This window comes from Diospyros lotus, chromosome 3 (genome assembly GCF_014633365.1).
Source record: "Diospyros lotus cultivar Yz01 chromosome 3, ASM1463336v1, whole genome shotgun sequence".
Lineage (NCBI taxonomy): Eukaryota > Viridiplantae > Streptophyta > Magnoliopsida > Ericales > Ebenaceae > Diospyros > Diospyros lotus.
Genome location: NC_068340.1, coordinates 36488706 through 36503563, shown reverse-complemented (window position 1 = coordinate 36503563; position 14858 = coordinate 36488706). Strand labels below are relative to the sequence as shown.

Sequence of the window (14858 nt, the reverse complement as noted above, 5' to 3'; positions counted from 1 at the left end):
TTGCGATATTTTAAAAAACATTAGTCTTAAGGCCAAAATTAAAACATTACCAATTTGACAAATAATATCATACACATACAAATAGATTGTTGTTAATCTTTTAGTGCTTGGTTTAGTATCTTACATAAAAATAAGTTGAAAAATATCTTAACACAATAAATCTGTGAACTCGAAAGCCATATTTGAGAAAGTGAACCCAATATATCTAGGTGGGCAATGCACATCTGCCACGCCGAAGGTTGAAAAAAAAAAAAACTATATATTTGAAGAAAACAAACCCCAAAAGATGGAAATTGCACTAAATAAAATGGGGAAATAATGGTAAATTAAATATGGGACTTCATGACCACCATTGAGGCACTGGTTTAGTGGTTGGTATGCGCTTGGATGAGGAAAGAGTTTAAATTTGAGCATCCTCGCCTCGCCCTCAATGTTGTTTTTATTGTAGCTCGTGAGTTCACTTAATTCAAGATGAAAAGACTTGTGATGTTTGTTACTAAAATTTAATAGAATATTATTAAAATTTTTGGATGATATGTTTTTTTTGGTGTCATCTTGTTGATAGGGTTACATTTGATTCAAGTCCAATCAAAGTTTGGCTCGTGAGCCAATTCCTAGGCTCGAGCCAAACTCAAGCTTGAGATCAACTAGTCAAAAGGTTGATGAGTTGAGCTTGAGCGCCTGCTGGAGAGTTCAGGGTCACGCTCGCTAAAATTTGTTATTTTGTTTAAATTTAATTTATTATTTTATTTTATTATAATATGTTAAATAATTAAATTAATATATATAATAATTTTAAAAATATTCAAATTCATTAAATTATTATAATAATTTAAAATTTAATAACTTTATATTAAATAATATATTTTTAAAATTATAAATAAATATATTTATAAACGAATTTATTCATGAACTTCTAATTGAATATGTTTACGAATCTTTAATCGATTTTATTAATATTCACAAGTTTCTAATTGAATATGTTCACAAATTTTAATAAGTCGAGTTTTATTGAACTCAAAACTCTTTTATAAATTTAGTTTCAAAATTAAATTCAATCTCGATTAATTTATCTTAACGAACAAAATCAAACGACTTTTTATAAAGTTGAACACTAAACTATTTGCGAATAGCTCGACATCATTTGCGAACTTACTTGTTATCCATGATCAAAATGCACCACTAAACTTTCAAACACTTTTTGATAAGTCAAGCTAAAAAGGTTGAGCTAATTTTAGCTCTCTACCATGAAATTGCCAAAAATTAGACAAGAGTTACATAAATAGAAGTGTCACAAAAATACTTGATCTTATTTTTTTAATATATACTAGTGTTCACCCGTGCATTGCACAGGAGGTGTAATTACAATAAATTTAAAAATTAAATTTTAATTAATATTAAAAAATTCATATATTAATCTTGAAAATATAATATCTTAAATTTTAGTTAGTATTGAAAAACTCATGCATTACTCTTGCATTAAATTAAAGGTAGTGATTGATTAATAATTATTAAAGTAAAATTATTTATTATAATACATATATTTATTTATTTATAAATTATAAATATAAATATAAATTAAAACCCCTAAATGTGAGAAAGTATGGATTTTTCAATACTAATTAAAAATTTACTCAAAATTTTTAATTTCTAATCTTGAAATTTAATTTTTGTAGTGATAACAAAATTTTGAAAATATGAATTTTGACTTATTTTTCTTTCACTATGTATTAATTTTCTTCCATAGTCTTGCAAATGTGATATGTTAAATCTTAATTAACATTGAAAAATTCATACATTAATATTTATTTTTTAATAATTGAGAAATTAATCAAAAATAATATTATAAATTTTTTTATTAATGATATTTATAAAAAAATATTTATTTTTAATTCATTGAGAAATTATATATCTATACATGGCATAATTAATAATTTAAATTGTATATACACACGGTTTGGGTTAGGCCAAAAGTTTAACCTTTAACCTTTAGTAGTTTTTAATTGATCAAGTTAGAAAATTTTTGATTTTATTTTGATATCGTATGAATATTTTTTTTTATATTTTATTATGAAAAAAAAAAAATTGAATGTACACTATGATTTTGGGGGTCATTTTTATATTTCGATTCAGGGTCTCAAAATCTCAACTACAGCACTGGTCGGCGCACCTTTCATTTATTGTTTGTGATTATATATTTTAGGTGTATACTTTTAACTTAAAAGGTCAAATTAACATTTCTATTTTTAAGCGATTCAACTAAATTCTTAAACTTTTAAATGGAAGACTACATTAATATTTCATACAGAAATAATGCTTCAATGACGTTCAATACATATTATAATCAATTAAATATAAAAAAATAAAGTGTCAAATTATTTTTGTACTTCAATCATCTTACTTTTAAATTGAAGATCACATCACACTATGTAAAATCCTTTACACGTGCAGACAGTGTTCACATATTATCAAACACTGTTTATAGTTCATTAACAAAGAGATAAATTTAAGTCTCAAATTAAATCTTGAGCTCTCAGATCATAATGGGATCTTACGTAGACATGATCAATTGGGGTAATTCCGATCATTGTAATCAATTTTGGTGGTGATATTTGCAACCGTTATAGGCCATTGGGATTTTTGATGGACGGACAGTGAGTCAGAAGTGTGATTTAGGGATCCATATATGCATGAGATCTGAATTGTTAACATTGAGTTCGCATATAAATGTGTTTGTATTTGATCTTGTTTGTTGGATTTGGATTGAATCTGGCTAAGATTCAAAAATTATTATTATTTTTTCTTTAAAAAAATGTTATTAATTCTATGAGTGACAACCTAACATTACCGAAATAAGAATATCTAAAAAGAAAAAAAATTATGAACAAGTATGGTTTGGTATGTTAATTTAACTTTTTGAATATTTTATAAAAGCTCCAAGTTTGAATCTAGCAAATACTATTAATCCAGGAATAATTAAAACACTGTTACATGAAAGCTAAGACTAAGATAAAAATTAATTTTTTTATGTAAAATAATATTTTAATAGAATCAAAAAAAGTAAATTATTGTTAACAAATTTAATAAAAAGATAAAAAAATCAAAACTTCAAAGCATGACTCTCAGTCATCATTTCTAGAATAAAATATAAAAATTTATTTCCATTTATATGATAGTATAGAAGTAAACATTATGTTTTAATATTATAAAATATTTTTTAAAAATAAAAAATTAATTATGTTAATAAAATTTCACCTATAATCTTTAACAATTAATTTGTTAAAATTTTATCCAAAAATATTAAAAAAAGCCACCCCTCTAATACATAAATCTTATCCAATAATTTGTATTTATTTTTTAATTTATAAATACATAAAACAAGCCACCCCTCTAATCCTCTAATAAATCTATCCAATTATTTTTTAAAGAAGAAAAACAGTTGGTGAACGGAGAAAAGAGGCGGCAACGCACCGGAACGAAAAATCTAGTGGCGCCCAATAAAAAGAAAAGCAGACTTGGCTCGTAAGAAATCTAGAAAGTGTTCGGAGCAAATTCCGTTAGGGTTAACCTGGAGGCCAACTTGCCTTTGCTCGATCGAGATTTGCAGGTTTTGTTGTTTGGATGGAAGAATCTAGGCTTTCATTGACTCATTTGAAGCATGGAGACGCAGCAAAAGAGGCTAAACCTGCAAATCTCCATGTCAGGTCAGTTCAAATAGCCTCTCTCCTACACTTGTCGCTCTCGTTCTTGACTGTTGACTTTTAATTTGGAATGCTTCGAAAGATTCTTGTGCTTTCCTTTTCAATTGTTCGAGAATTCTTCTTGTTGGCAATAGTTGCCTGTCACTGTATTGGCACTTGCATTTTGAGGCGTCAGGAGCATATATACACAGTAATTAATTTCTGCGATCGTTTAGCAATGGCGGTATATAGATCCGAATATGTAGTAGTATGTATCTATGTTCCGATTCAATACTAGAAGTAGCAGTACATACTAGTAGTGTATGGAATTATAAGAAACACAAGCAGATAAACATCTTTAACACACCATAAATCTCACTACATATGTAATATGTATATAAGTTCAATCACCACTCTCTCCTAAAAGCACAAACCACGAACCAGTTTCTTTAGCCATTCCGGCCTTTAGCGCCTGACGGCGAACGCTTGCCGAATCCGGCCCCGCCACCGGCGCCGCCACCCCCGCCGCCTCCTCCGGAGTGTCCGGATCCAGAACCCGACCCGTACCCGCCTCCATGGGCTCCGCCGCCACCGGACCCATAGCCATACCCGGTACCCGATCCAGTCCCGGTCCCGAAGCCGTATCCGAATCCCCTTCCGAACCCGCTCGGAGAACGTCCGGACCCTGACCCGTAACCCCATCCGCTCCCCGGGCTGGAGCCCCATCCCCAATTGTAGTCCCAGTTAGGCCCATGGCCCGACCCACTTCCCCCAGTCGGAGTTCCGCTGGGAGGTAAAGACGCCTCCGCGGACTCCACCCTTCTTACACCGCCGCCGGGGTTGAATGCCCATGAAGGGGCGGATGGCAGGAAGAGAAGAATGAGTGTGAAATACAACATTTCGTGCTGCACTTTCCAATTGTTCGTCGTTTGTCTTCTCACTTTCTTAGTGTGTCAGGGATTTTGTGGGTGAGGTTCTAGCTTGGAGTGGATCATTTATAGTGCACGGGTTGAATGATTTGGCGGGGAATTACTGGGTGGTGTGTTGACAAGGAGGACCCGTGACGGTGACAGGCCCCGTGGGCGCACTTGCAACGCCCACCCAAGATATAGAAAGATAACATTAGCACCATTACCAGTTCACCACCCCCATGAATATGATTTGCACCACCGCCTCCCAACTATAGCAACTTAAAATAATTGCACTCCACCACTCAACTTTCACACCTGAATTATCCAAATATCTCGTCCTTGAGATTACCAGATTAACCCTGTTTCAGTCCAAACACTTCCTATCAAATTTCTATCAAACTAAACTACCAATATTGCGGATGCAAAAACCTGCGCCATTACGAAAACGAAATAATAATAATAATAAGCTGGAACAGTTGAAAGTGCTTTTTAGTTAGGATTATGAGAAAGTTGAGAGTCTCGGGCCACAAATGCCTGCCAAACGATTTCAAAATTGTTTTGAGACTTGTTGAAAATGGTAATTCTCAAGTTAGTTCATTTAATGGTTTAAGCAAATTAAGGATGGAAAAAGGAAAATGTTAAAGGAAGCAATAATGAATAGTATATATATAAAGATGAATTTATTCCTCATCAATATATTTAGGACGTCCTCCCTTTATAACTGATTTCGATTTATTTTGTCATATTTAGTGGGAAGGATACTGATACATTTATTGATGAAAGAGACAATCAAATTAATCACGTAAGCAAGTGAAAATATAATTTTTTTTTATATTAAATTCCACAATTTTCTAAATCATTATTCTTAATAAAAATTAAGGACAACATTTCGCTAGACAGATAACCAACTCACCTGCATTTATATTTCAAACCTTAACCAATTAAGGTTTGAAATCTTTTCTCTTTTCAAGTTAAATTACTCTTACGTAATTATTGTTGACTGATACGTTGAACGTATATATATTCAATCACTTTTTGAATTCAAATTTCAATAGCATATCCAAGAATAAAATTCTACAAATTCACATAAATTTTAAGTTTAATTTGTTTCATGTAATAAATAAGTTGTTGAATAAATTACTTAGGAACGAATATAAAGTGAGATACGTAGATTGTACTTTATTTTTGATTAGTTTGAAACTAATAAAAATAAGAATCACTCATATTAATTACATCTTAATATAGAACTATTTTAATATCGTCCTCTTTCTAATTCTTTTATTTGGAGAAAGAAAGACTAAAGTGTGGCATTAATATAATTTTACTATTTTATTGTTAATTCATAAAATTAAATCATAATATATAAAGATTTCTAATTGATGGGAGGGAATTGCACTTTGATAACACAGTTACAATAATGGACATGGACATTGCAATTTTTGGATGAAATAATTCATAGGGGGCATCATGGTCATCTTACGGACAAATTAAAGCTGCCTACCATTTCATGGAGAAAACGAGAGCGTCAGAAATTAGGGTAATGATAAATTGGGGCGCGGGGGGGCCTGCCAACTTTAGTGGCTGTGGTTTTAAATGCAATGCCACTGTAGACGCGTGGCATCCTTAGCCAGGTTAAGCAAGCAGATTCAAATCATTTCTTTTTAAAAAAAATTCCAACCTTTCCTAACCCATAATAATTGCGTTTGGTTGGATGCCTGCCTTTTTTTAACCGGCAACGGGGAACTGGATAAAGGACGTTCGACCCCTGTTTTGTGAACACTTTGCCATCTTCCATGATGATATCCACCTGCTATCTACCTGTTGTTTTCTTTAGAAACCACACGAATTTTTTTGTGAAGAAAATAAATCCACCTCATGCCCAAGTCAATTAATTTCTACACCAAATAAATTTGGGTGATCATGAAATGTTAGATATATAACGTTTGGGTAATTCATATATACTTAGGACAATTATTTTTAGAATACCAATTTTTGAGTAATTTAATGCATTATTTATTATTATTATTATTATTGTGAAGGTCAAGAAGAATACCATAGTCTTAAAGAAATAGGAACAGACACAACAAGAACATTTGCATGTTTAGGAGGGAAAAAAAAATGTTATACAAATATACACATGAATTCTTGATGGAGTTACAGTACTAAATAATAATTATTTTTAGAATATAAGATGTCAAAATTAGTTCCACCCAATTAAATCATAAATGATGCTACCTTTTGTACTTTCTTTACTGAACTTACAAGTAGACGAGTGTACGTTTTACTCTTACATGGGAACTTCAATCAATCCAACCGCACAGCTTGATCTTTGATTGCATGCACATGCACATGCACATAGTTGGCTGTGAGGTTCGATTAGGAATAGGAATGGGTACGTACCCCCATCTCAAGTTGGGCCAGAGAAAGCTCCCTAAATTCAACACTGTATTTGAGTTGCATGTATTGTTGGGTGGTAACCCATGTGCCCTCTCTGCTCATGAAGACCCTGCAACATGCAAGTTGCAAAGCAGTGATACTAAATATCTCATTTCATCCTCCCGTGCCTTCTCATACCGATCAATCTATGTACGGGTTTCCAAAGAATTTGTAGCCTAGACACCTTATGACCACTTGCGTGTGCTTGGATTAGAACACAACGCCAAGAATCTTCAAACTTGGAGAAAATATCCAGTGACACAACAGTAATAAAGTGAAATTATATAACATTTCAGTTACGTTTAATACTCTCTTATCATTTTAAATATAAATATCGAACATATCGAGTTGAATTTACCTCTTTATAAAATATTAAAGATAATATCTATATCGTATCTTATCAATGTTCTGTTTGCAGTTTACATAAAAAAAAACACAAAAAGAAACTGTTGTTTGCCACACAACCCAAGTTCAGTCAACTTTAGCCTGTTTTTCCTTTTTCAAATGCATTAATTAGAGTTGTGAATTCTAGTTATTCTATTGAAATTATTTTATTCTAAAAATAATAAAATTTTGCTGCAAAAAGAATGCCGTGGGAGTGTGTATTTAGGGCCCGGGCTGCTCCCTACTGGTTGGTGCACACGATAATATTATTAGGACAATATATTATTTTTATAATTAATTGCAACACTTTTTATAATATTAATACATTAATATCTTATATATTTATATTAATATAACATAAAATATGATACATTAATGTATAAATGTCACAATTTAATATTTAAATAACATTTTTATTTCACACAAACACTCAGTTTAATGACAAAACACAAATTATTTTTGTATTTTTAAAAATAACAAATATCTTCTATACATTTTATAGAACTTTCTCTCCTATCATTAATAAACAACCATTAACTTTTTTATAAATTTTCAAAATGCCCCTCATTCCTCTCCATTGTAATTAAAAAATAAAAATAAAAAAAGGAAATTGTTGATTCCTCTTTCACCTCACAACTCTTTTAAGTTCATCGAGATCCAAAAAGGTTTTGTTTTTTTTTTTGAAAGTTTTAGAGAAAAGATAAGAGAGTTCATCGTTGGTCAAAGAGGGGGGGTAACCTATCATTGAAGCTACCTATATTAGCAGCGTCGAAAAAGTTGAGGAAAAACAAAAGACTTACCCTCGAAGGTACCTAGATATTGGCACCGCGGAGAAAATTGACGGAAAAAAAGAGACCGACAATCAAAGCTACCTATATTGGCATGGCGGAGAAAATTGACCATCATGGCCTGGAGGATAGAGGAGGAGGAGGAGGAGGAGTGGTAAAATAAATAATTTTTATGCTTTTTATTAAAGGCAAGGAAAGACAGGTAGCATTTTAAAAAACTCTAAGAAGATCCAATACTTTATTTTCAAACCTCAAGACTGCCCCTTTGAAATTTACCCGAATTTAAATATTAAATAATAAACTATAATTTTATATATAGTATATATATCAAATCAAAACTACTTTATCGTCAAGTTAGGCCAACCTTAATTACCGGACCCGGGGTGCGCAGGATATGATTTGAAGGAATTTAAAAATAAAACCATATCTACAGGCTTTTATATATTGTAAATCGAATCAAAACTACATCTATTGTCAAGTTAAACCAGTCCTGAAACTAGGGTTTGAATTCAACAGCACAAAATTAGTCATTTTTTCATTTTAAACATTTCAATGTAAACTCAAAACAAAAAATATTTTCATAATCGTAAAACAAGTACATTACAAAATACCAGTTAAAATTGTAAATACCTATCACATGCACAAAAGAAAAAAAACGAAATGGCTTTAATAATATTCAAACAATTACAATATTAGCATGAGAGACACCAATTCCTAGAGAGAGAGAGAGAGAGAGAGAGAGAGGCAGAGAGATGGAGCAATTTTGGAGCCAACAAGAAATAGGGAACAAGACCAGCCCCAAAACAGAACACAAACATGGGGCAAATGTCCCAAAACAGAATTAAAGCGACATTGCCGGCCAATCAAAAGACCAAATGCCAATCTCCAAGAATTAGATGGATCTAGGCAGGCAAAAAAGAAGCAAGATCCATGCTCATAGCAAAGAAGCTAATTAATTAGGTAAATGAAATTAGCTTTTAAGCCACAAATGGATGGTAGAAAAATGACCTGGATGGGCCGCAGTCAAGGAAACTAGAAAAGCCAACCTAAATACCATAACACGAACCAGCCATCAGATCAAATAGGAGATCAGGGAAGGAGAGCCAAAAGGCCAAGTAAGCCGTAACTGTAAGCAAGCCAAGAGCGAAAAACTTTTGAGACTGATTCAAAATCGGCGAGGACCTTCATAATATTTTGAACATAATCCATAATTAGTAACACGATGAGGCACTAAACAGAATAATTAATTAAACCATTAATCATTAATTGTGCTACCAAAGAGAGTATTTGGATGTATGCAACATGGATTTGCTAATCTAACAAAATCATTGACCAAACTGGAAAACCCAAAAAACAAGAAACTCAACCGTGTTTGTGAAGCTACAGAACTCATGTCTTGGGAATGCTTTAAAACAAGCTCCTTCAGCACACACGCATTACCTACAACCTACAGTCAAATGTTGGTTATAAACATAAACACAAAGAAATGCAACATACCACATCTTCAAAACAAATAAAATGTTTAGGGCAACTCCTGTTGTATAATTTTGCTTGTTCAGCAAATGGAACTCATACATTTCTGCTTTAATCCAAAAAAAAAGTGTAATTATGAAAAAGCAATCTCATGTTATAATAGTCTTATACATATGTCGCTACTCTTAGGGTCTATTTAATTGACCATGTTTTTCATAAAAAAATGATCATTGTTTACCCAAATTCTAACTTTTGAGGTGTTTGATTGGTTAAGTTTTCATGAAAAATATTTTCTCACTTGTGATCACGTGATGTTATTTTCTCACTTTTGCTGAAATTAATTTTTTCATGAGAGAGGGGTTAAAATCAATTTTCCATGAAAATGAAAAAATCCACGCTAGCCTCCCCCTTCCACCATCGCCCTCAACAGAGAAGAGAACGATCAGCCAAATTCAGCGACAACGACTTACAGCGGAAGCTATCGACGACTTATAGAACATAGGCGACAACGAAGGCATGGGCGGTGATTGGAGAAAACATAGACGACAACCATGGCAGTGGCTGAGCGATGATAGCGACAGTGATGATGGTAGCAACGACCACTGATGACGACTGTGGCTGGAGGGTGACAGCGGCCATCATTGAACTTGCTAGGTATATGTATATTTAATTTATTTTTTGAATATTTTATGTATATATATTTAATTTATTTTTTAAATATTTTGTGTATATATATTTGATTTATTTTTTGAATATTTTGTATATGTATATTTGATTTATTTTTTAAATATTTTGTATATGTATATTTAATTTATATTTTACATATTTTGTGTATATATATTTAATTTATTTGTTGAATATGCATATATTTGATTAATTTATATATTTAATTATTAATTATCTACATATATGTATATGATTATTTTTATGAAAAATAATGATAATTAAACATTAAAAATTAAAAAAATATAACAATTTTTAAATAAAAAATTAAACTAATCAAACACCATTTAATTAACATTTTCTTTAAAATTTAATTCTAGACAATTCAATTGTCTAAAAAATATGTTCTTTCTATATAAATTCTATACTTGCAATCAAATACACCATAATGTCAGTTTGATTGATCATTTTTTTCATAAAAAATAATTATTTTTCATCTAAATTCTAACTTTTAAAATATTTAATTGATCAAATTTTCTATGAAAAATATTTTTGAACTTATAATCACATGATGATCTTTTCTCAATTTTCTTGGAATTGGTTTTCCATTAAGAGGGGTTAGAATCAATTTTTCATGAAAATAAAAAATTCACGTTGGCCTTCCCCTTCCACTACTGCCCATCAATGGAGAAGAGAAAAATCAACTAGATCCGGTGACTTGCAACAGCGACCGTCCATTAACTAAGAAGAGACGGATCGGCCAAATCCAGTGACTTACAGCGACAGCTTGCGACAGTTGTGGCTAGGGTTAGCAATGGTTCGGTTTGGTTTCGATTTTTACCAAAACCATAACCAAACCAAACTTAAATTGCTAAAACCAAAACCAAACCATTACCCATTTGGTTTTAAAAATTTAAAACCATAACCAAACCATTCGGCTTCGGTTCGGTTTCAGTTTAACCATGATTTTTTTAGTTTAATCCATATCAACAAACAAAGACAAATAGCATTCATAAATTTTTTTGATAATTTCACAACAAACAAAGATAAATTTTAATAAAGCTACCTTATTCTTGCATAAAGTTACAAAACTTATTGGATACAAAATCACATTTCCAAACCTACAATTGTTAAGATCAATAAATTAATATGTGCATAATTAAATTGTAATTTAAGCTAAAAAAAATTAGTTACGAAAATTAATACCTTCATCAACAACATTAATATATTCTTCGTAAATTGATGCATATCCATCTGAAATGAATGAGCTAAGTCTATCTAACAAAATTATAAATATAAAAAATAAATTAATATGAAGAGAGATGAGGCAGAAAGCGAGAGGTAGTGAGGGTGAGAGAGATCGAGGGCGAGCGAGAGCAAGAGGGGCCAAGCCCTAGCAAGAGCAAGAGAGATCTAGCGAGAACGAGTGAGAGCAAGAGAGATGCAGAGAGCAAGGGTGATTAGCGAGTTCGCGCGGAGGAGCAAGAGAAATGAGGCAGAAAAGGTGAGAGAGATTGAGGGCATGCGAGAGTAGGGGCCAAGCCCTAGCGAGAGCAAGAGAGATCCAGCGAGGGCGAGCAAGAGCAAGAGACATGTAGAGAGCAAGGGCGAGAGCGGGCAGACGAGCGAGAGGCAACGAGGGTGAGAGAGAGTGAGAGCGAGATTGAGTGAGGAAGGAGAAGAGAAGAGGAGAAGGGTTTGCAAGTAAGGCAATTGGGATAGAGTGGACTAGCCTCAGGTGGACGGGGTTGTATATAATATATATTATATATACATATTATACATATTATATTATATATATAATATATTATATATATATTCGGTTCGGTTCGGTTATCCACCATTCGGTTCGGGTTTTGGTTTGATTTTAGTGAAAATCATGACCAAACCATACCCATTGAAACAATGTTCGATTTTTTCCCGAACCAAACCATTACCCAGTCAAACGATTTTTAACCGCATTGACCGATTCGATTTCGATTCGATTCCTCACGATTTCGTTTGCAATTGCCATCCCTAGTTGTGGCTGGGCAACAACCATCGACAACTTGTAGCAGTTATCCACAACTTGTAACGGCTATGCCTAGATGGCAATGGCAGCCAACGATGACTTGCAACAGTTGTGGCTAAATTTACTATGTATATATATTTAATTTATTTTTTAAATATTTTATAGATACATATTTAATTTATTTTTTTAAATATATATTTAATTATTTTATATAATTAATCATTAATTTACGTATTTAATTATTAATTATTTACTATAATTATTTTTATAAAAAATAATATCAATCAAATATCAAAAATTAAAAAAAATATTATAATTTTTAAATAAAAAATTAAACCAATCAAACACCTTCAACATTTTCCTTAAAATTTAATTATAGTATTTTAAAATTTTTTTCTTTTCCTATAAATTCTATACTTACAATCAGACCACCCTTTAGTGAAATTTCACCCTTTAGTGAAATGTTGATGGGTAAAACCTAAACTGGCAATAATCTGAGTTCTGGTCAATAACAACATGGACTCCACAAAATCCATAGCCTGCAATAATCCACCGAGCATGATACTCCAGTGGCAAGGGCTACAAATTGGCAGTAAAACCTTGCAAACAAATATTTCCTAATTCGCAGTAAAACCTTGCAAGCATCTAAACAAATATTTCCTAATTGAAATATTCTTACCCAACACCAGTACAGGACTACAGATAAAGAAGAACTTGCACAATAATAAGTTCGTACGTAGGATATTAAAGAAAAAATCATTGTACAAAATCATCCCTCTCTTTTTTTGTGTGCGAATTCCACAAGTACGGTCCATGGCAAAAATTGTGGTTAAAATCATTATTCATAACCAGATTATATTTCATGCATGTTTTACCAGTCTACCAAGTCCAACTGTATCTTCTTTCTTTTTTTTTGGAAAAACAATCCCCTGGTTTTTTCATACAGTAAGATTAGTATTTCTCATTCTGGCAAACAAAACATAAACTCAAAGTAAATAAACCAAACAATAAACATTAAGATACTCCTCTAGCAAAATAAACAGCTAAACCCAAGCAAATACGTGAATTTCATACAAATCACAACGATAACAAGCTAACCAAAACAATGACAAAATGAATTTCCTAAAAAGAATATGGCCCGAGGACATTAGTCATGGGAATGGAGAAAATGGTCCGCCATTAGATAAATTCACCACACAATTTCTCCATTCCCATGACCAAATGCCTAACCAACTAGTAACGCATCCACCAAAGAGATCAAAACATGTGCAAAATGCCAAAAGTTGAAAATTTACTCTGCTACTAAACGATACCATTTTATTCTAAAGACTAGATTAACGCTTTCATATGAGCTTATGATTATCTCATAGGATAGGCAAATCAAACGCTAATTGCACCTAGGGTGGTAGTCTAAGGTAGCCTAATTCGCATTAGAAGCTACCTTAGGTTCAAATTATCTAGGAGTAGTCTCTCTAACCTTGGGGATTTGGTTGGTAGAACATCTCGACTTTATGTGGGTTTTTGTCTTATAAAAAAAGTACTAATAATATTGTCAGAGTCCTAGCAAAGTTTAATGGTTTCCGGCAAGGGGCTAGATCTGATCCTTCTATATCTACGTAGCCCTTGAAATCTAAACTTATCATTTTTAGCCAAAAAACAAAAAAATCAAGTGCCAACTCCAGTTTCAAAAACATAAAACACAAGGCAAGGAAACAAATCTCAGTAGTCATAAACAGAATACTATAAAAATTGGAAAGTAGCTACCCCGAATATCTTAATTACATTTCAAGATCATCTAAAGAGGGAACTTCAATTCTTAAAATAATACCAAGAAAATCCATAATGTTAACAATACCAATCATCAGAAAAATGGTCTTCTCATCCACAACTTCAAAGAGTTGCGTCCAATGGTGTCCTAAGATATTTCCATATTTCATCACTTGATAATGTTCGCCAATGATATAAAAAAAACCTGGAAAAATGAAACTCAAAACAATGAAAACTAAGAAGACATTGAACAACCTGAAGAGCTAAGTTTTAATGATTTATATTTAATATAAGCTAGTTTTATCATTCATCCTTATCCTGAAATATATTACATTTCCAACAGTTTAGTGTAGACCAGTGAAATAATTTCAGAAAAGCTGAAGTCTCCTCATGCATTTCCGTTCATCATGAAAATATTAAAAACAGAACCCAAAGTTGGTTGCCCCAAATAGGGTTCGTAGATTCGCAGAAAGTTGAAAAATGCTTTCCCTTGAATGTAAGTGTTTTCTGAGCCTAAAACCAAATAATATCAAATAGATTGCCAAAGCATCTAATATTGGACAACCAAATTTCAACACCCTTTCTGAAAATAAAAAATATATAAAGGTGCTTCTAACGATTTTCTTACAAACCAACTGTCCTACTAAAAAGAGGACTATGCAAAAAAAAAATACACATACGAAACTCCATAAAAAGAAACATAATACCCATAAATTTGATAAAACAAGCATTGGTGCTATAACAG

General features: G+C 32.0%; 1 protein-coding gene across 1 annotated transcript; it reads right to left on the bottom strand.

Annotated features, from left to right (window-relative positions):
- Positions 1 to 3927: 3927 nt before the first annotated feature.
- On the bottom strand, positions 3928 to 4657 carry LOC127798327 (glycine-rich cell wall structural protein 2-like). Its single transcript, XM_052331826.1, has one exon. The coding sequence runs from the start codon at positions 4577 to 4579 to the stop codon at positions 4130 to 4132; it is 450 nt and encodes a 149-aa protein (XP_052187786.1). The 5' UTR covers positions 4580 to 4657; the 3' UTR covers positions 3928 to 4129.
- Positions 4658 to 14858: the final 10201 nt, after the last annotated feature.